This window comes from Sebastes umbrosus, chromosome 23, assembly GCF_015220745.1.
Source record: "Sebastes umbrosus isolate fSebUmb1 chromosome 23, fSebUmb1.pri, whole genome shotgun sequence".
NCBI classification, from domain to species: domain Eukaryota; kingdom Metazoa; phylum Chordata; class Actinopteri; order Perciformes; family Sebastidae; genus Sebastes; species Sebastes umbrosus.
Window position 1 is genome coordinate 9,109,175 of NC_051291.1, and position 21,623 is coordinate 9,130,797.

At 42.9% G+C, this 21,623-nt stretch overlaps 3 protein-coding genes across 3 annotated transcripts in view; 2 read left to right on the forward strand and 1 right to left on the reverse strand.

The window, feature by feature from the left end:
* LOC119482539 (laminin subunit beta-1-like) overlaps positions 1–11,700 on the forward strand; it is a 28,052-nt gene extending 16,352 nt beyond the window's left edge. Inside the window, exons 12-34 of the mRNA XM_037760153.1 lie at positions 227–339; positions 435–514; positions 687–822; positions 896–1,054; positions 1,170–1,303; positions 1,377–1,497; positions 1,758–1,944; positions 2,340–2,483; positions 2,595–2,826; positions 2,930–3,090; positions 3,307–3,531; positions 3,844–4,061; positions 5,294–5,390; positions 7,877–8,246; positions 8,323–8,507; positions 8,599–8,840; positions 8,920–9,126; positions 9,212–9,356; positions 9,568–9,775; positions 9,930–10,071; positions 10,221–10,397; positions 10,492–10,651; positions 10,821–11,700. Of these exons, the coding sequence (XP_037616081.1) occupies positions 227–339; positions 435–514; positions 687–822; positions 896–1,054; positions 1,170–1,303; positions 1,377–1,497; positions 1,758–1,944; positions 2,340–2,483; positions 2,595–2,826; positions 2,930–3,090; positions 3,307–3,531; positions 3,844–4,061; positions 5,294–5,390; positions 7,877–8,246; positions 8,323–8,507; positions 8,599–8,840; positions 8,920–9,126; positions 9,212–9,356; positions 9,568–9,775; positions 9,930–10,071; positions 10,221–10,397; positions 10,492–10,651; positions 10,821–10,957 (3,980 nt within the window). The 3' untranslated portion in view covers positions 10,958–11,700. The remainder of the gene's footprint in view (positions 1–226; positions 340–434; positions 515–686; positions 823–895; positions 1,055–1,169; positions 1,304–1,376; positions 1,498–1,757; positions 1,945–2,339; positions 2,484–2,594; positions 2,827–2,929; positions 3,091–3,306; positions 3,532–3,843; positions 4,062–5,293; positions 5,391–7,876; positions 8,247–8,322; positions 8,508–8,598; positions 8,841–8,919; positions 9,127–9,211; positions 9,357–9,567; positions 9,776–9,929; positions 10,072–10,220; positions 10,398–10,491; positions 10,652–10,820) is intronic.
* Positions 11,701–13,508: 1,808 nt separating this feature from the next.
* eri1 (exoribonuclease 1) lies at positions 13,509–16,802 on the reverse strand. The gene is made up of 7 exons (XM_037760154.1): positions 16,405–16,802; positions 15,262–15,443; positions 14,795–15,011; positions 14,636–14,719; positions 14,444–14,553; positions 14,246–14,360; positions 13,509–14,079 (listed from the first exon to the last, which is right to left on the reverse strand). Exons 1-7 carry the CDS (start codon positions 16,483–16,485, stop codon positions 13,837–13,839), a joined length of 1,032 nt encoding a protein of 343 aa, XP_037616082.1. The 5' UTR covers positions 16,486–16,802; the 3' UTR covers positions 13,509–13,836.
* A 1,240-nt stretch (positions 16,803–18,042) lies between these two features.
* On the forward strand, positions 18,043–20,991 carry LOC119483136 (transcription termination factor 2, mitochondrial-like). The gene is made up of 2 exons (XM_037761213.1): positions 18,043–18,168; positions 19,512–20,991. The coding sequence occupies exon 2, from the start codon at positions 19,519–19,521 to the stop codon at positions 20,656–20,658; it is 1,140 nt and encodes a 379-aa protein (XP_037617141.1). The 5' UTR covers positions 18,043–18,168; positions 19,512–19,518; the 3' UTR covers positions 20,659–20,991.
* Positions 20,992–21,623: the final 632 nt, after the last annotated feature.

The following is a 21,623-nucleotide window of genomic DNA, read 5'->3' on the forward strand; positions in this document are numbered from 1 at the left end:
GGGTAAATGGATGGAATTCAAAGTGGGAAATTAAGGGATTTGGTTTCATAGTGACTTCAAGGAAAGGTGGAACTTTTGTGGAATGTAATATCAGAAATAAGGATTAGATGTGCATTTTACTGGAGAACTTCAAAGTAAAACACTGACGCAAACATGCAGATTGTAGATAAACTACAGTCAGACATTTGAATCTGCTGCTTCATTGTCTCTTTGTGTGTTTTGGCAGCTTGTACCTGTAACCCGCTGGGCACGCTACCCGGAGGAAACTCCTGTGACATGGACACAGGAAGGTGCTTCTGCAAACGCCTCGTTGACGGACACAACTGTGATCAGTGTCTGGTGCGCAAACACAACCTGTCAGCCTTAATTTAGATATTTAACCTCACTATATGTGTGTATGAATAAAGGTCTGTTCTCCATTCTTTTCCCTGTAGCCGCAGCACTGGGGTCTGTCCAATGACATGGACGGCTGCAGATCATGTGACTGTGACCTGGGCGGGGCTGTCCACAATAAGTACGTCTAAAGATCTCTTTTATTCATTCATTTTTTAAGTGTGTATATACAGGAGTCGGATCAAATTTCACATGCACAAAAACATACACATCTCTGTACATTTATGAAAAGCAGCGAAATAAAAATACATGCATAATGAAGGTACTGAGATAACATCTGTCTCCCTCCACAGCTGTGACCCTCACTCAGGACAGTGTGTGTGCAGGGAGCACATGTTTGGACGACGCTGCGATCGCGTCGAGTCCGGCTTCTACTTCATCTCTCTGGATCACTACACCTACGAGGCCGAGGACGCCAAGCATGGACCTGTGAGTGTGTACCGTCTATTCACCTAAATATGTAAACTACAGCTTTATTGATTGATCTCTTTCTTTCTGTCAGGGTGTGTCGTTGGTACCGAGGCCTTACCCTCTGGATCGCAGTCCCACATGGACCGGTATGGGGTTCGTCAATGTGCCAGAAGGAGCCTACTTAGAGTTCACCATCGACAACATCCCAGAGTCCATGGACTATGACATCCTTATTCGCTATGAGCCACAGGTAACAGACATAAACATAATTGGTGTTTATTAGGGCTGTCAATCGATTAAAATATTTAATCGCACATTTTGTATTTGTTCAAAATTTACATAAATGTGTCTGTCTATGTTTGCAGCTGCCAGAGCAGTGGGAGGAGGTGAACATGCAAGTCCGTCGTCCCGTCCTCAACCCTCCAGACTACTCCGCTCACTGCAGCAACTCCATCCAGAGTGGAGACGAGCAGTCCATCTCTCTCCCGCCTGGATCCAGGTAAATACACTAGTTTACTACACCGTGTGTCTCTCTTTAACAACACTTCCACTGACTCTCTGTTGCGTTTCAGACACGTGTTGCTGGTGAGGCCGGTGTGTCTCGATGAAGGACAGAACTACACGGTCCGTCTCACTCTGCCTCTCTACTCATCAGTCAGTGACCACCAGAGCCCGTACACGCTCATCGACTCCGTACGTTGCATTTCATTAACTGCATTCATTCCTTAACCCCCAACTTATCTAGCATAAGGCAAATTCAAAGCTCTTTGTCTTTGTAATTGGGAACAAAACTCAACACCATGGTTGCTGGATTCATCCTAAACTTCACCCTGAACATCTGAAATACCTCCCTCCACTCTGCTACTCTGTTTCTTCAATCCTGTGTTTTTATTATGGTTTTCATTCCCCCCGACCTTCCTCCTCCTCCTCCTCCTCTTCCTCTCTCTCTATAGTTGGTGCTGATACCCCGGGTCAGGGAGCTGGACATGTTCCATGGGATCGACGGTGACGGAGCGTGGGATACGTTCCAGCGCTACCGGTGTCTGGAGAGCAGCCAGAGCGTCGTCAAAAGCCCGCTGACCGACATCTGCAACGACTACATCTTCAGCGTCTCTGCTCTGCTGCACAAAGGAGCCATGGGTGCGTAGTTTTACTGTATATGTGTATGTATATAATGTGTGATTGTACAGTGGCAGACATTGAAATTAGTTTTTCCGTTTATTATTTGAAGGAACAGTGTGTAAAATTTCAGGGGATCTATTTGCAGAAATGGAATATAATATTCATTACTATGTTTTCATTAGTGTATACTCACCTGAAACTAAGAATAGCTTAGAATGAGCCCTTCATATCTACATAGGGCGCGGGTCATTCAATCGTTTGCTCTATAAAATGTCAGAAAAAAAATTGCCCATCACCGTTTCATAAAGCCTGAGAAGAGATCTTCTATAGTCCAACCTAAAGTCACAGATTGTTTGTAATATTCCTCGTAACATTCTCATAAATCTCCATTCTTCTCTCGTTTTATCTCCCAGCATGCCAGTGTGACCCTCAAGGTTCCCTCAGCGCCGTGTGCGAGGCCAGCGGAGGTCAGTGCCAGTGTCGACCCAACGTCGTCGGCAGGAACTGTGAGCACTGCGCCCCGGCTACGTTTCTGTTCAGCCCCGCCGGCTGCAGACGTAAGTGTTGAACACGACCGTACGGTTTGATGCTTATAGAGAGGCGAAGTCCCGCCCCTTCCGGTGGACCGCCACGGGACCAAGTGTAATGATTAAAATGTCACCCTACAGCTTGCGACTGTGACCCTCGGGGTGCGATCGGCGCCTTCTGCCACGAGGCGACAGGCCAGTGCGCGTGTGTCCCCGGGGCCACGGGGCGCCAGTGTTCCCACTGCCTGCCGGGCTTCTGGGGCTTCCCTCAGTGCAGAGCGTGCCAGTGTAACGGCCACAGCGAGTACTGCCACGCTCAGACCGGGGAGTGTCAGGGCTGCAGAGACTTCGCCACCGGACACCACTGTGAGAGGTAGAAATCGAGTCTCCACGAGCCCCAATACATCAAGTATATTCAAAATATCGCCCACCCCTTTCTGGGAGTCTCTCTACTTCACCTTTTCCTTTACTTCTAGGTGTCTGGACGGTTACCATGGTGACCCAGAGCTGGGTTCAGGTGGCCACTGCCGCGCCTGTATGTGCCCCGATGGGCCGCGCAGTGGACGGCAGTTTTCTGACAGCTGTTACCTGGCTAACTCTGACCAGCTGGTGTGTGTGTGCAGCCCTGGCTACAAAGGTATATTAACACACACACACACACACACACACACACACACACAGAGCATCTCACAGTAATTACAGATTTGTTTTGTGTAAGCAGTTTATGTTAATAACTTTATGTCATCACGTCTTCACATGTTACAAACCCAAACAAACATTGAGGTCTCCTCTAATCAGCCCTCTGAACTCAAAAACATGAATCCACTCCCTGTTTCCTGTCCTCCTCACCCAGGTGCCAGGTGTGACGAGTGTGCTCCCGGTTATTTCGGGAACCCTCTGGTGCCCGGCGGGCGCTGCATGCCCTGCCAGTGTAACAGCAACATCGACATGCACGACCCGGGTTCCTGTGACGCTCGGACGGGCGCCTGCCTCAAGTGCCTGTACCACACCGAGGGCTACGGGTGTCAGCACTGCAAACAGGGTTACTACGGCAACGCTGGCACTCAGAGCTGCAGGAGTGAGTACAGCTGTTAATGTGACACTACTAGCTCACTGTATGTATGGGTATACCATACCGATATATCTGCAAAAGGCTAGTATTGGCGAATATATCGACCTGGCTGACTGACCAGTTTAGCTCTAATTGATATTAATATAATAACTGTATGAATACAAGTTCAACACTTTTATCTCAGTCTTTTTACAGAGACAAAGGCATTAAACACTAACCAGTATTTTCTTTCTCAGCCCTGATTTGAACCCAAAATGTGTGTAGAAGCTTTCAAACGCTTGTTGAACCCTGATCAACGTCTCTCCTCCTCTGTTGCAGAGTGCATGTGTTACTCAGTGGGCACGGCGCCACGGGCCTGTTCATCCCCTGACGAGTGTGAGTGTGATCAGTACAGCGGTCAGTGTCCCTGCCAGCCTAACGTGGTCGGTCAGAACTGTGACCGCTGCGCCGCCGACACGTGGAACCTCGCCAGCGGGACGGGCTGCCAGCGCTGCGACTGCGACCCCGTCCACTCCTTCGGATCCTCCTGCAACGACGTGAGTCATAACCACCACTCGCCAACATCCAACATCTGTCTGCATCATTTCCTGCATTAGCATCGCAGCAGCTGCTCTCCCACGTTATGATGTATAGCTGATCTGAATCCCAACGCCACAAAATGTTGTCTCTCACTGAGCTGAGTTTTCCTTACACAATGTGGGGGCAGGCCAGGATGCTTTCCAAACAATTCTCAGCTGCAGGGCGGCAAGTCACTGTGACCAACCCATCTAATCACTGAGGCCTGTGTTTGGCTTGTTTTTTTTTTATATATGGACTCCAGCTGTTTGGGAATTGCTTCTCTCTGTTTTACTCAAAGTCACAAACCTGCATGTGTATACGCAGAAACATGCACATAAAGAAAAGAACAGTGTGCACACACTCACACAAACATTTGGGTTTCTGTGTTTACTGGCTGCTTTCCATCAGAGGAAGGAAGTCTCTGAATACTCTGTGGAATAATACAGATTTCTCTAAGAGGAGCGAGTTGTATCAAACTACAAACGTCCATTGTGTCGGCATGTGAATAAAAGGACATGAAACCAAGTACGTTAGTAGAAAAGTTCAGCTATTTTAGACCCTAAATCCACCATCTCGTACACTGTCAAAGTTAACACGATAACGCAAATTCGTTTTAACGCCACTAATTTCTTTGATGCATTAACATAACCTGCTAGAGTGAAGATACTGGCTATGAAACTATAAAAACCTAATGAATCCATTGGTACAAACCATGTCATACTAGCTTGTCACCAAGGATGATAAATAACGCTCCAAACTGATGCAAAATTTTGGTGAGAAGAAACTGGCATGGCCATTTTCAAAGGGGTCCCTTGACCTCTGACCTCCAGATATGTGAATGAAAATGGGTTCTATGGATACCCACGAGTCTCCCCTTTACAGACATGCCCACTTTATGATAATCACATGCAGTTTGGGGCAAGTCATAGTCAAGTCAGCACACTGACACACTGACAGCTGTTGTTGCCTGTTGGGCTGCAGTTTGCCATGTTATGATTTGAGCATATGTTTTATGCTAAATGCAGTACCTGTGAGGGTTTCTGGATGATATTTGTCATTGTTTTGTGTTGATAATTGATCTCCAATAATAAATATATACATACATTTGTACATTTTGAACAGATAACATTTTTTCGATTTAACTATGGACAATCATGCGATGAATCACTATTAAATATTTTAATTTATTTATGTTTTGTCGTTCCTGCAGGTCATAGGACAGTGTTTGTGCAAACCCGGTTTTGGTGGCAAGACCTGTCGGGAGTGCAGAGAGCTCTTCTGGGGGGATCCAGAGGTCAAATGTCACGGTAGGTCATTTCCCAACAGACCGAGGGGGATCATAAGTCTGTTCTGACATGCTTCCATTATTTATTCTACATGAATATTTAATACGTGAGTGTGTGCAGCTGGTTCCTCTGCCCTCTAGTGGCCGAGTCAGTTAAAGAAGGTTTAGATATACGGTTACAAACTCTCTCTCCGTTTTCCTTATTAATGCTCAGACGGGTCTGGACTGCAGCCACATTTACTCCTTGCTTTTTTTCTGGAGCTTTCTGGCTTTCACTCTGGCTCTCAGTATGTGAAACATATTATCAGGTTAGCTGAGGTCAGGTTAGAGACTCGGCCAGCCAAGAACATGCCACGGTTGGGCTATAAAAGAACCTCTCGGTTGCGTTGTTTGACTATAGATTAAAAAAAAGGCCATGAGTCTTACACTGTTCACCCAATAAGGATGTGAACACTCTTAAATAACCTTAAAGGAACAGTGTGTAACAATTAAGGGGATCTATAGGCAGAAATGGTACTATGTTTTCTTTAGTGTATAATCGCCTGAAAATAAGAATCGTGTTTTCGTTAGCTTAGAATGAATCCTTCATATCTACATAGGGAGCGGGTCTTCTTCACGGAGTCCACCATGTTTCTACAGTAGCCCAGAACGGACAAACCAAACTCTGTTAACTTTTCCTGCTTGGGCTGGAATCGATAACGTTACTGCCATCGCCGCCGCTCTCTCTCTCTCGTGCTTCACCACTCACCACTTGCAACCTCACCGCTAGATACCGCCAAATCCTACACACTGCTCCTTTAAAATCTCATGGTCACTGTTTCATTTATAATCCAATGTGCTGGAGTACACATCCAAAAATCCCTGTCCAAATACTTCCCGCCTGTACTGTACTTGCCCTCTGTTTATATTTCTTTTTTCAACTCATTAGATCTTTTTTCTCCCTGCAAGTAGTTGAAGTTCTCATGAGATATGAGTCACCACGGTTGGAGGACTTGAGCTTCTTATTGTTTTTCCATGGTTTTCTGCTCCTTGTGTGTGTGTGCAGCTCATTACGTATGACGCAACATACCAGCGGTGACTGTGAAATGGTTTTGGAGGGAGTTGGTTAGATGTCAGCAGCAGCAGCGAATCAGCGAGCGGGTGCTCAGTTATCAGTCTCTGATCCCCCCCCAAGAAATGATTGTCTGCTGGAGAGTCCATCTGCAGATATGTGCGCCTCCCGGTAGCTGGCTCAGCGTCAGAGAGCGAGAGAGAAAGAGCGAGGGAGGTAGGGTAGCTGGGATTGACCTCTCGTTCCCGGCTCATGAGAACCAGATGTTCTCCAGAACTCCCAGGCATCCCGCTTTCGTCATGCACCAACGCCCAGCAGACCCAGGAATCCTGAATTATTCCCGCTGTATTCCCTAAAGGTCTCTTAAGCTGGTTAACCAGCTGGACCTCACTTTCCATCTACACTTACCCGTTCTGAGAAATGTGTGGGAGTGATGTGAGAGTGTTGATAGTGAAGCCTCTTTAAGATGCCGCCACTGCTGAGAGGTTGTTCTTCTGTCCAGATTTAGATGCCAGAGGTTGGAATGTTTGTCTTGTCGGTATCCTTGGCGTGATTTAAGGGGACCAAACACGGCGACTGTTATAAGTATGTGGCTCTGGTGGCTCCTTAAATGGCCCATAATCACCATGTATGTTCTGACCCTAATGTGTCTTAAAAAAGCAGGTGTAATATTTCACCGTGACAAAAACATAACTTCAAACCCAACCCTCACCTAATGCTCCATAAATCACACAAATAAATGCAGCAACACTATTGGAGAAACTCTCTCAAACCCTGCATTCCTTCTCTCTGACTTAAACCAAACCTCCTCCTCCTCTTCTTCCTCTTCAACCCCGTGGAGCGCCTCGACACTCGGAGGGGGTCATTATGACCTTCAAGGTCACGTTCATGTTTGAGTTTATTTACTGGAGTTGCAGGAGGTTGAACAAACTTTGTTTTCAAATGGTTCATTTCCCCGGGTAGACTAAAAAATGTCAACACTATCACACATCTCATATACTGTAGCTGTTTAATGGAGTCCTTTAGGCCTCACATAAGCTTTATATATATATATATTTGTAAAAATTTAAAAATGTTATACAACAGGAGTTATAGATAACTTATTTATTTTATAGAACGGTGTTTTAAACGCATTTATTAATATTTCTTCTTTCCTTTTTCCTCTACCTCAATGTAATGTAACATTTTTTAACGTATGTGATGGATTTTCAGATATATGTGATGATGAATGTGACATAATGTTTATAAATAGTAAAAAGATATTGTGGCATGGAGTAGTGCGCAGGCCTTTTTCTTTAAGAACGTTCTCAAATTAATCAAACGTTTTTAAGTATTTTTAGGTCTCGTCAAAGCTACTTAAACATTGTACATAGTTCTTGTTCTATCTGCCTATTCCTGGATTTATTTGGATCCCTGGGATTAGTTTTTCCCTGACTTTCCTCTCTGTGTGTTTCCAGCTTGCGACTGCGACTCTCGGGGGATCTCCAGCGGGCAGTGCCATCGTGCGACAGGTCAGTGTGCCTGTGTGGAGGGCGTGTCCGGCCCACGCTGTGACAAGTGCGCCAGAGGCTACCAGGGCGAGTTCCCCACCTGTGAACCCTGCCACCAGTGCTTCGCTGTCTGGGACACCGTGGTCGGCGAGCTGACCAACCAAACTATACGCCTGGAGGCCCAAATAACACAGCTCCAGATCAGCGGGGTGACGGCGCCGTATAAAGAGTTGGTCAGCAGCCTGGAGAGAAACGCCAAAGCTGTCAGAGACATAGTGGAGAGCAACCCTGCGGCCGTGCAACTGGATCAGATACAGGAGCTGATGCACCAGATTACGTACGTACATAAACAAATACAAAGAGACGTAGAAGACGCCTTTGTATTTGAGTTCATGACTGTCTTGTCTCCTCAGCGGTGTGATGTCCTACCTAAACGGAAAGCTGAACACGACGGAGGAGACGTTGAACTTTCTCCACAGTGATGCCAACGCCACCGATGCAAGCTTGGACTCGTTGACTGACGAGGCCAACCAGCTAGAGCTGAGTGTCCAGGACCTGAGACAGCAGGTGTACAACGCCAAGAACGCCAACATCCAGGGTGAGAAACCAGACCGACAGAACCGAGAAACTGTGTGTTTTCTAGCCTGTTGTGTCGCTCGTAGTGTGAACCGCTTTGTGTGTGTTTTCAGGTGCCATGGACACCATCGCAGATGCACACAGTCAGTCTGCGATGGCTGAGCTCCGCGCCAACATCTCCACCAGTAATCCTGGAAACACAGTGCAGGCGTCAGCCGCAGTACGGAAAGCCACGGAGGACAAACTGAGCAGCGCCCAGAAGGAGTTTAACCGCAAGCACCAGAGAAACTCTGAGAAGCTGGACAAACTGTCCACTGAGCTGGATAAATCTGACCTGTCACCACTCAGCGAGAAGGTGAGAGAGACTGCTAAAACTCTGTGTTGTCGTTATTGTAAAGTTTCATGTTAACACTGAACATATTCTCTCTCTGCAGATGTGCGGAGGTGCAGCTGAAGGTGACGAATGCTCCGGCTCCCCCTGCGGTGGTTTGGGTTGTGCCGGCGATGACGGAGCGCCTCGGTGCGGCGGCGAAGGATGCGGAGGCCTCGTCACCACTTCCCAAACTGCTCTCAAATCATCCAAAGACCTGGACCAGGAGATCCTCACAGCGATGCAGGAGGTGGACAAGCTCTCCAGGATGGTGAGTGAAACGTGGTGAAAACTAATATAGGATAACTTCACAAGATGTTCGTGAGCAAGACACTGATTTTGTTTGTGCGGTTCAGGTGTGGGAAGCCAACAACCGCGCCAACGAGGCCAAAGTGAACGCTATGGAGGTGCTGGTAAAATCCAACCGGAGCAAAGAGAGAGTGGAGCAGAGCAACGAGCAGCTCCGCAACCTCATCAAAGAGATACGAGACCTGCTCACCAGTGAGTTTAACGCAAAGTAACTTTAATTCTAGTTTTATGGCAGCACTATAACTCTTTACTTTTGAACACCTTTTTAGTTGCAATGAATTATTAATAAAGACATCTTTGAATATTGGTGTAAATGGACACAGAAATGGCTGCAGGTAAACCGACAAAGTATCCATTGTCTCAAACTCAAATGATCAAACATGTTATGTTTCTGATGATCCAGATGAGAAGGCAGATGTTGCAGTGATCGAGGCGGTGTCCAACGAGGTGCTGGCTCTGGAGATGCCGACCTCGACGGAGAAGCTGCAGGAGCTGACGAAGGAGATCAAGGAGAAGGTCGGCACTCTGTCCAGCGTGGAGACGATCCTCAGCCAGAGCGCCGATGACATCCAGGCTGCAGAGACGCTGCTGAAAGAGGCCAAGGCTGCCAGGTGACGTGCACACTTTGAATTTGGATCGTCAAAAAAGCATGAATCTGTTCGTACGAGTGGCCCATTGTCTCTACATGATATACAATTAAAGTTACGCTACTATAAATATATCTCAGTGTATTCACTGTTAACATATATTTTATCTGTCCATCAGTGAGATGGCGTCTAACATGAAGGAGACAGCAGATGTAGTGAAGGCAGCCCTGGATGAGACCGAGCGTGCTCAGAGTATCGCCATGGACGCCATCCAACTGGCCCAGAACAACACGAAGGGAACCCTGGACCTGCTGGTCTCTGTGAGTTTGACCTCTGACCTCCAAGGTTACTGTTGTCATGGGGATAAAACCACTATCAACTTGTAAAATTTTGAAGATGATGATTGATATCAGTGCTGATAAATGACACAGAAACAATGTGTTTATACTTTAATGTGTTTGTGTGTCAGGTGGAGTCGGAGACGGCCATGTCGGAGCTGAAGCTCGGTAACACCACGGGTCGTCTGGTTCAGCTGGAGAGGGAGGTCGGGCTGCTGAGACAGAACAACCTGGAGGTGGACCGCACGGCGGAGACGGCCAACTCGATCACCGACCAGGCCAGACTGAACGCAGAGGAGGCCCAGCAGGTCGCTCACACACACACAGACACACACTGTTCACTCATCATTACCTTCTGAAATACCTGAAATAATGCTCACTTGTTTATGTGTGTGTGTGAAGGAGTTTGACGCGGAGGTGAAAGATAAGATAGTGGAGGTGGAGGACCTGGTGGAGGATAAAGGGGAGTCGGTGCTGCAGGCGAGGAGGAGAGCGGATGAACTGCAGCAGGAGGCCAAAGAGCTGCTCGCCCAGAGCAGCAGCAAGCTACAGAGACTTGGAGGTAGCAGTCAAATGTTTGGTGTATTTTCATTTTACATGATTTCACATACTAAACTATGACTTTCTTCATTTTTCCGACATACTATACTATGACTTTTTTTCGCCGAAAAGACAGAACACAAAAGCGGTCGCCAAAATTTGTCTAGTGATGTCGCTTCCTGTGTTTTCAGAGTTGGAGAGTTCCTACCAGTCAAACCAGATCATCCTGGAGGCCAAAGCCGCGGAGCTGGTCGAGTTGGAGCGAGCCGTCCGCCGGGTCCTGGAGGAGATCAGTTACAAAGTGACGCTGTACAGCACCTGTGTGTGATGATCGCCCCTGACGCTGCAGCACCTCAAACTCTTTACTGTCCTCATGTGTACTGACTGGGATTTTAAAAGGTGCAGTGTGTAGGATCTGGCGGTATCTAGCGGTGAGGTTGCAGATTACAACTTCTCCCGTGTGTAGGAGAACTTCGATGGCCGACGTAAAAACGAAAATGTAGATATAGACGGCTCTTTCTAAGGGAACGAAAACACAACGATTCTTATTTTCAGGTGATTATACACTAAAGAAAACATACTTATATATAATATTATATTCCATTTCTGCCAATAGATCCCCCTAAATGCTACACACTGCTCCTTTAAAGCATTTCTAAATACTGCTCCCAGGTGATTCCCCGAGCATTTTATAGCATTTAGGACCAAACACTGTAATATGTTTGACACTGTCAGTGCCAACGACTTAACACACAAGTATTAAAAAAAAGATTTTAACAATGGAAACCAGTTATAAAGCTGCCAAAGACCATTAAAGTATTGAAGTAACGAGTCCCAAAGGAGACCACTAAAAGCCAACGTGACCTCAGTGCTCGAAAAACCAAGAATGTGTAGAGACTATAGAACAATTTATCTGTATAAGATACTACAATCTGTGTATTTAAATATATGACTGAACATATTTTATAGAAACATTTTATTCTTACTTAATAAGCCCAAAGATATAAAATATTATGTGGACCAAAAAGCATTTGTGACTACGAGCAAATATTAAATTTTGATTTGAATTTACTGAAGTGTCCCAGTTGGTCTTTTGTTTTGTCGTTGGTGGAGTTGATAACAGGCTGAACAGCGCCTCACACAGGCAGAGAACGGTTACTACAGAGATTAAGTCCAGAAAGAAAGGTTTGAAGTAGGGCTGTCAATCGATTAAAATATGTAATCTTGATTAAAACGCATGATTGTCCACAGTTAATATGATTAATCACACATTTTTTAACTGTTCAAAATGTACCTTAAAGGGAGATTTGTCATGTATTTAATACTTTTATCAAAATGGGAGTGGACAAATATGCTTCCTTTAACCAAATGTATGTATATATTTATAATTAGAAATCAATTAACAACACAATACTGCATTTAGCATAAAAAATAGGCTCAAATCATAACATAGCATAAGTTTAGTATGACATGGTTGGTACCAATGGATTCCCTAGGGTTTCTAGTTTCATGTGATACCAGTATCTTCACTCTAGCTTTAAAATGGAGCCCGCTATAACCTTCGAAAGATCAATTGCATTAATGCATTAAAGAAATTAGCTGCGTTAAAACGAAAAAGTGTTTAGGTAGACATTACTCCTCTATATCTTTACATATCAAATAGTTGTTTGCTGCTATATTAATGCTCTGGACATCGAATTTAGCACCTTTTAAACTTGGACAAAAGTGACAAACCACATTTACAAGAACAGAGAAACATATTTATTTGCAATATTTGGCAATCAGAAGAATATTTGTTCCTATTAAAATAGAGAATCCTCCATGAATGAAAATTAATTCACTATCATCACAAAAGATGACAGAATCTTACAACACAGGATTAACTCTTACAGTACTTACAACAGATTTAAATTCACTTCAACTGTTCATCAATTTAAATTTATCAAATGAACACCTGTGCTGTTTTTGTATAATGATAGACAACGTATTCTCATTACTTTATAATGTGATGTTATGGCTGTTATTAATGTGGCACTTTAAACAGCACAGCAATAGCAGCGGCAACATTTGTGGTGGATTCTTGTGTTTATAGTATTTGCACAACAGTTAGACAGATGAGGGGTTTTAAAGGCTAAAGCTGACATTAGCCGTGTTTCCATTCACATCTTTTTATGCGCATTTTTGAAGTATCGCATTAGAAAAGCTGTTTGGAAACGGCTAAATTCGATATTTTACACTCTCTCTCACATGACTGATGAGCTGTTTCTGCTGTCGACGTCTCCCCGGACATATATTATATTGTCTTTGTCTCCAGACAACATTAATCAATACAAGCTGACATAAAAGAACAATTATAACTTGACTAATTAAAACAAATTCCTGAAGACCTATCTCCATTTTTCTCTCGTAGATGGTTAGATGGCCAAGCCGACTTGTTTTGTTTCTGGTTTTTTAACCTCTACTTCTTCTTCTACTCCGTTTACTGGTGAATTACAGCCATGCGTAGCCTATAGCGCCAACATCTGACCAAACTGAAGAGTTTATTCCAGTTTAACCCGTTGATGGAAACGCGCCTAATCCACTTTACTTTTTTGCGACATTTCAAAAGTTCGCTTGACAATCAAATGGAAACACGACTATGATATTGTTGATTTTTTTTATATTATTTCACTGCCTCAAGAACAACATGACAATTACGCCCTGGACAGACGGGGCACGTCAGCAGCGTGTGACGGCTGCCTCGCTGAACTCGCTGCTGCCAGCCCTTTCTTTCTACATAGTTTGCCTTTCATATTGACTATTTCATTTCATTATAAATGTCATTTAGTTGTAATTGTTCTTGGGACAAAACCTGAAGTAACAACAAATTCACGGCATCATGAACTTAAATTTGCATTTTAATCAAATTGTCTGATGAATATTAGCAGCTCGATAAGGCAGGGTGAGGAAGATTTAACGGACCGACAACACTGAAACGGGAAAATCCTCCCACAACACACTGGAATGATCTGTTTTTAGACATCTGGTGTAAAAATATATAGAGTTGTGGTCAGAGATTAACCCTCACGTGTGAATCATATTGACCCCCATTACAAACTACAGCTTTTAAGCTCCAAAGCAAAAGATGTACAACCTGACAAAGACTGTAAAATTGCTTTGGGTTTGTAACTCACAGGGGTAAAGAGTCGAGGGGTCTGGGTCCTGGGTCTAGTCCCTGCTGCGGGGGTTATGTGGTGGAGGAGCTCCCTCCACTGGAGCTGAGCTGGGAACGGAGAGCAGCTGGCCGGCGTGCATGCGTTCGTTGACGCGCAGCTGACACCCATCCTGCAGCATGCGTAGAGCTATCCTGGCGATGTTGCGTGAGTCGTCCAGCCCAGAGTGAGGACGGCCTTCGTATTTCAGACCCAACTTCTCCAACATGGTGCTCAGCTTCGTCTGTGTGCGGGGGACCTGGTGGAGGAAAACAGCTGGTTGGTGTTTTTTTTCTGATGGGGACCTTTAATTACTAATCAATTTCTTCTTTATTGTATTTGCAAGGGTTGCTGTCCATTTACTTTATTTCTATTTTTGTTTTTAATGAGTTACTATGTCCATATCTCATCTTAAAAACACAAACCTTGTAGAAGTTCCCGTATGATTTCCTGATGTTTATCCACTTCTTTGCAAAAACCGGATATCTGATCCGACTAAGCCGGCACTGGATGTTGAGGAACTTGCTCATATCCCAGGCCCTAAAGAAAATGTAGAAACAAACGTAGTGTGAGGAGGGACACAGTTAAAAACTCTGCAGCGTTACTGAATTACAACATCCTACCCGTCAGTCAGCATTGCGTATTTGTACTTTGTCCCGAGCTCCCTCTCCTGAAGCCAAGCGACGACCCGCTGAAGGACGTCTGGAAACAGGTCTGCTTCATCCACCATTTTCTGCTCAACAAAACAACAGTTTATACACAAAAACTCCATTAACATCACATATATATCAGAGAAGACACTGAGCTCAACCAACCTGTGTTATTCCTGTTAACTTCACGCAAAAGTCTGAAAGCTGTGGGTTCAACTCTGGTTTCACATATTCCTGAAAGGAGTCCACCTGCAGAAAATAAACATTTGTGAATATAAAAGTCACCCTACAGATTTAAAACTGAACATTTCAAAGTCAACTTACAATCTCTAAGGTGTGCGTGTTGATGAGAACCATGGGGAACTCAATGATTTCATGATGGAAGTCTGCAGGATTATCCTCTTCACACGTTGCTTCGAAGTCCACCACGCAGATGTAGTCATAGTAGGTGTCAGTTGGTCCTCCCTCAGCGGCCGTCTGCAACAGCTTCTGCTTCTTATAGTGGCTCTTCAACCTCTTCTTCATCACGTCCTTTACACCTCTATACACACAAAGAGTAAGCGCTTTAGAAAACAGTTGTTTTTTATTTTAAAGCAATCTGCTGTGAGCTTTTTATCTTCAAAACAAATTGTTTACTTTCTCTATTTATCTGTACTTATTCTGACCTTGTGCTGCAACAACTGAATTTCCCCACTGAGGATCAATAAAGGCTATTCTTATCTTTACTGTATTTAGGTCACTATTACCTTGTGTATCTTATCTTATCTTTACCGTATCGGGGTCACTGTTACCTTGTGTCAAGCTGCAGGTCTGCTAACTTGATCCGAAGCTCCTCTTTGGACATGCGGTTGATGTGTCCGTTAGCCAGAGAGATCTCTTTGTACACTGGATGACTGAAGTCACTGTTGGACTGAGACGGGGACACCTGAGGAGCAGATTCTTCTTCAGGACATATCCTGCTGCAAGGCTTCGCCTGGAGAGGAATGATTATAATCAGTTATTATGTGTCTCAGAAACAACAACACCAAGTACTAAAACAAGCTGTAGAACTGATTTGCTTATAGAAATGTAGAAAAGGCCAAAAATGGGTCAGTTCTGATCATCTGTAAAAAGGTACACAGGTCATGTCACTCAATATCTCTCTACCTTGACAGAAAACCCTCTTTACTTTGGTTTATAGATGGGCAACAAATTAAAGGAAAAAACAATATAAATTGTCTGAAATCACTCTTATGTTTTGTTATACTATGCTTATTATTTATAATATATGATACTATTATGTGTGTGTCATATAAATGCGTGTGTCATAAAAGTCATGGTATAGTATGTCATTAAAAAATTCATAAAAATGTCATTACAAAGTCATAAACAAATCATAAAAATGTCATTTAAAGTCATAAAAAATGTATTAAAAAGTCACAGTATAGTATGACATAAAATACAAAATATTAGCTATAAATAAAACAGAATATATTCATATAAATCACCTCTAACTCAGTAAATATAGAAATGATCCATCTACATTAGTGATGCTTAGAGATGAATACATCAATCATTATAATCCAATATAACTTTTGTTACTTGAATATTTTAATGCTAATACTTGTTTACTTTTATTTAAGTAAGATTGAATGAAGGACTTAATTGTAACAGAGTATTTCTACACTGTAGAAGAAGTAGATCTGACTAGGCCTACCTCTTCTTCCACCACTGCTAAAACATGTCTTTGTAACTTCAATTCAGTATATTATGCTTTAAATGTAACATTAACATGAAATTAATATAACTGTGAACCTCATGCTTGTTCAATATGTTGGTAGTGGACCTTTTACAGAGTAGAAACTCTTTGTTTACCTTCTCGTATTTCAGTAAAAATACAACAACATCATTACAAACGTGTAGCTAACATGAAGCTAAGCTAAGTTAGCACCAACCTTTTCATCCTCTCTCGTGTTAACGTCAGACATCTTCACGTTGACGTCCTTTGTGTGAATGTTCTCCTTGTGCTCATCCATTTAGAGTCGAAGTTAATCCAGAAAACAAGTAAACAAAACGTGGATTTAACGTTAATTCATAAATGTTAGCTACACATGCTAACGTCTTCTTCTTCGCTGTTCTCCTCTTTGGTGTCGCTAAGCAACGCTGCTGATAACGCTCAGTTATTGTTATTATATACGTTAAAATCAATGGAGAACAACGCGTTTAATCGATAACGTTATCGATACCAGTTAAGCGCTGGTTGCAGGTTGCAGGCTGCAGGTCTGGTCTCTTTCTCTGCTCCGCAGCAGCTGCAGAAGCAAACACTAAACTTTTTTTTTTAAGTTGGGCGGTTATGACGACTTCCGGTTTGCGCCAAAAACAAAACGGCTGCTCACGCGCGCCATCTCGTGTGGTGGATGTTACAACACATCATGTCAAATACTGAACATGTATAATCTAATATGATAGTTTTAATATATAATATCGATACTCACTTACTGTGATTCATTAATTTTATAGTTTTAATATATAATATCGATACTCACTTACTGTGATTCATTAATTTTATAGTTTTAATATATAATAATACATAAAAACAACAAAACTGCTGCTTACGGTCAGCATCTTGTGTGGTGGATGTTACCAAAAAATCATGTCAAATATACTGAACAATTTGTTTAATATGTCTAATATGTATTTTAAAAAGATAAAATATATACTCACTTACCGTGATTTCATAATTTTAATATATAATAATACATAAAATAAGCATTATTGCCATGTTGCAGTCAGGACATTTAGTGAGAACGAGTGATGACAAAACATAAAATATAAACGTGTTACAGATTAAAATCTTAATGACAATATGTAATTTTGTATACAGAAAATTACATATTGTCATTAAGATTTTAATTTTAATTTTAATCCTATACTAAGGCCTTTCTAATATTTGTATGGCATACTATACAATGACATTTTAAATATTTTATATGTATATATATATATATATATATATATACATATATATAATAATAATATATATCATAATATATAATAAAAATGATTTGTATAGTTTAAGACCAGTTTCTCTGCAGAACCACAAATATATATAATATATATATATATATATTATATATATATATATATATATATATATATAATATATATAATAATATATAATAAAAATGATTTGTATAGTTTAAGACCAGTTTCTCTGCAGAACCACAAATATATATATATTATATATATATATAATATATATATATACATATAAAATATTTAAAATGTCATAGTATGGTATGTCATAAAAAAGTCATAGCATATTATGTAAAAAATATTTTGTTATGTCATAAAAAGTCATGGTAGGTAGGAAGCTATACAAAACCATAGTAGAGAATTGAAATGGACAGAAACAGATGCTGCTTTTACATTTTGGACCATATTAAATCATCAATACTAGTCTGACTCCTCATTCATTCATGAAGCTAGGTCAGACCCAGGTCAGACCAGGATAGGATAGTTTCCACCACGTGGCTGCTGCCTTATATGGTCCTGTGGGCGGGGCTTAATGTTAAACCCCGCCCCCTGCTGGCCCTCACATGTCTCTCATGTGTTCCTCTGTGTGACTCCACCCAGCTCCCTCCTCTCATGTTATGAAAGCAGCACAGAGTGGAGGGTGTGATCATCTGAGTCCTCAGGCTGCACTGCTCTGCTAGCTGGTAAAATAACCTGTTTTATAACTCAATTTTATACAAAACAAACAGTGTGTTTTCTTTTGGTGATATCATTACATGTTGCATGCTTTGTCTGTGTCTTTTGTATGGTGTGTGGTTATAGTATGATATAAAATGCATATATATAATATGTTAACATAGCATGTACAAGGCAGCTGTCAGGACACAGTGTTCCCTCTGTTTGTTCCTGCTTCTGAATACTGAGGACAAAAACATTACACTTGATTTACTCTTGATTCACAGACATGTACTCCACTACAAATGTGCTGCTATCTTTATGTATATGCTGTTATAGGCTTGTGTATTGTAGGGACAGCATACATGTTGACCCTGAAAATACATAGTAGTTTTTGTGGTTCTGCAGAGAAACTGGTCTTAAATTATACAACTCATTTTTACTTTTAGCTATGAGTGAAATGTTGAATTAAAGACCCACAATAGACCTGTTTTCGTCTTTTTTTAGGGGGGTACAGGTACATATTTCTGCATACTGGGGTCCCTAAACGGTGTTGAATTACATAAATTGGGTATCACTGTAAAGCTCAGACTCTTGTGGATCCAATGAGCCCAACTGTATTCATGTGTGATGTCCCCATTGTAGACATTTCATTGTACTGAATTTGACTTTGCTGTATACAATGACCTGTGGTGACCTCTAGGATAATCACAGCCTCATGGAACTTTACAGCCACAAACTAGAGACCTAGAGCATTCAGAGGATGGATGGCTTTCCTAGGTAGATTGACAGTAAGGGGGTTTCTGAGCAGTTTACATAACAGAAATGCTCGCCATCTAATCGCCGAAAAATGCAATTCTTGCAGAAATCTCAAAATGTCAAAAGTTTTTGATACCAAATCAAAGCATGGCTTTTTCTATGGTGTTCCTCAAGGTCTTGGTGTCTTAATGTGGTATTTTGGAGGGATTATTGATCATTTTTATGAATTCTGGAGTGGTAAAAAATGGTTAAATTTAGCTCCAAATCTGTGTAACAAATGGAATCAACGCAAAAATTGCTGCAACAACTTATGAGACATAATAGAGCATGGGGATGGACATCATATACTTCTATCATAATGTTCTAAACCCTTATACACTTAAGATTTTCTTTATTTATGACTAGAACAACTTGACACACAATGCTGAGCTGCATCTCAAATTAGTCCTCAGGTTCCCAGCTTTCAGATGATGTACACCACTTCTAGGTGACATCTACTGTTGACCTGCTATCTCCCCCTAAAGACCCTCTGTACCCCCCTAAAAAAGACTAAAATGGTTCGATTGTGGGTCTCAGACTGTACTTATATAGGTGTTCTTTGTCCTCCGTGCAGATCCGCGATGCTTCGTGTCACCACCACCTCCCTGTGCTCCTACTGCCAGAGGATGAGGCTCCTCATCCCTCCCTCTGCGTCGGCCTCCACACTGACGTCTCCCAACAAGAGACTGGAGAACCAGCTCACAGTGGACTCCCTCTATCAGCTGTCCGTGGACATCCGAAAGGTACGCAAGTTCAAGGGCTGGGTTCTGTCCGAGAACGCCGCCTACGTGTCTGAAACCGCCGACCTGCTGAGGGACATGGGCGCAGACACAACTGTGATCGCCCGAATCCTGGAAACTCACCCCGAAGCCGTCCTGTGTCGGCCGGAGGACGTGGCCGCCCAGCGAGAACTTTGGTCGACCGTGTGCCCCAATAAGCGCGAACTGATGAGCATCATTGAAAAGTTTCCGGCTTCTTTCTTCACATTGACTCACCATAGCAACCAGCGGGCCAACATCCTTTACCTGCAGACTCTCCGCCTCAGCAACAGGATCATCGGCAAGCTGATGGCCAGCGCGCCGCAGAGCTTCAGCCGACCCGTGGAGCTGAACAAGGAGGTCATCCACACTCTGAGGGAGACCTACCTGGACCTGGGCGGCGACGAGGGCAACCTGCGCGTCTGGCTGCAGAAGCTGCTGAGCCAGAACCCGTACATCCTGCTGAGACCGGCCGAAGCCTGGAGGGACAGTGTAGGCTTCCTGAGGGAGCAGGGCTTCACCACGGAGGAGCTCCTCACCTTGGTGTCCAGCCTCAGAGCCTCCATCGCCGAGCTGCAGCCGGACGCCATGCAGCAGGCGCTGGCATACGTCGGGGACGCCTTCGCCTGCTCCAAAGACGAACTCAAGCAAATAGTCATCCTCTGCCCGGCCATTTTGTACTACTCCTTGCCCACCCTGGCGGGGCGGTTCCAAGGACTGATGGATGTCGGCGTGAGCATGGAGCAGGTGAAGGAATCTCCAAACGTCATGGAGCTCACCACGCAGATCGTCCTCTATCGCATCCAGAAGCTGGCGTCCTACGGGTACGACGTGCACTCTGGCAGCCTGGATGTCATTGTGGGAACTAAGAAGGACTTTGAGATGAGTTACACCAAGCTGCACCTCAGGCAGCAGCGGCCGCTCTTCAACCCCGTCGCTCCTCTCAGATCTGCTGAGGAGTGAACGTCACAATATGCAGTTATACGGGGAGGAAATAATGTTTTATGAATGCTATTTGATGCTGTTTTTTGGGGGAAAGGGTTCACAGCTTCACCTTCGTGCAATTGAAATACCAATCCTTCAGCAATACAGAACTTGTAGTATCGAGAACTGTACTATGAAACTACTACGTTTCAGCCTGTGGCCTTCTTGAGGATTCTCTGGTCTCAGCTGAGGGCTACGACACTGTGACTGTTTTAAAATCGGTTTGGAAATCAAGATTTACTACTGTAATGAACAATGCTTGTCGTTACTGATCATAATGAGCAATAAATGATACGTTTAAAGTTGTATTTGTATGTTTTTTAATTTCATTTTTAAGTGTCAAAAAGCTGCTTTTGTTCTCAGAGCAAACTGTCAATGTACACATGTACTGTACTGCATGTTTTGATGTGTACAGTCTACCAACAGTGCAATGGCATTACTGATTCATACTAAATCATTATCACAAGTTGCATTTAAATGTTTTTAAGAGTAAAACCAGAAAGTCAAAGCAATGTAGCTTTTATATTTTGGGCTTTAAAAAGGTAATATTGCATCAATACAGATCCATCTTCCAACTTCATGGTCGGTGTCAGGGGTGGGTCGGGACTTTTAAATTTAACACTAACCTAATTTGTGGATCTTTCTCTTACATGCTCGCTTGTGTTAGCTTATAGTTCAACACAGACAGAAGACAACAAAGATGAAGCTGAGGGGTCGTGAAGAAGACAAACATGCTTCTGTTACGCTAACAAATTATTTGACAAGGTATTTTTTTGACTTTTTAAATCATGTTTTTTTCTTGTGAAATACTAGATCAATATCCAAAATACAAAAATATAATAATATATTATAATTTAACTGTTTTAGAGCTGCAATTAACGATTGTTTTCATTGTCGATTAATCGATTTGTTGGTCTATAAAATGGTGAAAAATGTCGATCAAT

Excerpts from the sequence above, each read along its gene's own strand:
- eri1 (XM_037760154.1), bottom strand. The coding sequence starts at position 16,485 with ATGGATGAGCACAAGGAGAACATTCACACAAAGGACGTCAACGTGAAG. Across the intron at positions 15,444-16,404 it reads ACACGAGAGAGGATGAAAAG|GCGAAGCCTTGCAGCAGGAT; the intron begins GTTGGTGCTAAC and ends ATTCCTCTCCAG. Across the intron at positions 14,720-14,794 it reads ACACGCACACCTTAGAGATT|GTGGACTCCTTTCAGGAATA; the intron begins GTAAGTTGACTT and ends TATTTTCTGCAG.
- LOC119483136 (XM_037761213.1), top strand. The coding sequence starts at position 19,519 with ATGCTTCGTGTCACCACCACCTCCCTGTGCTCCTACTGCCAGAGGATG.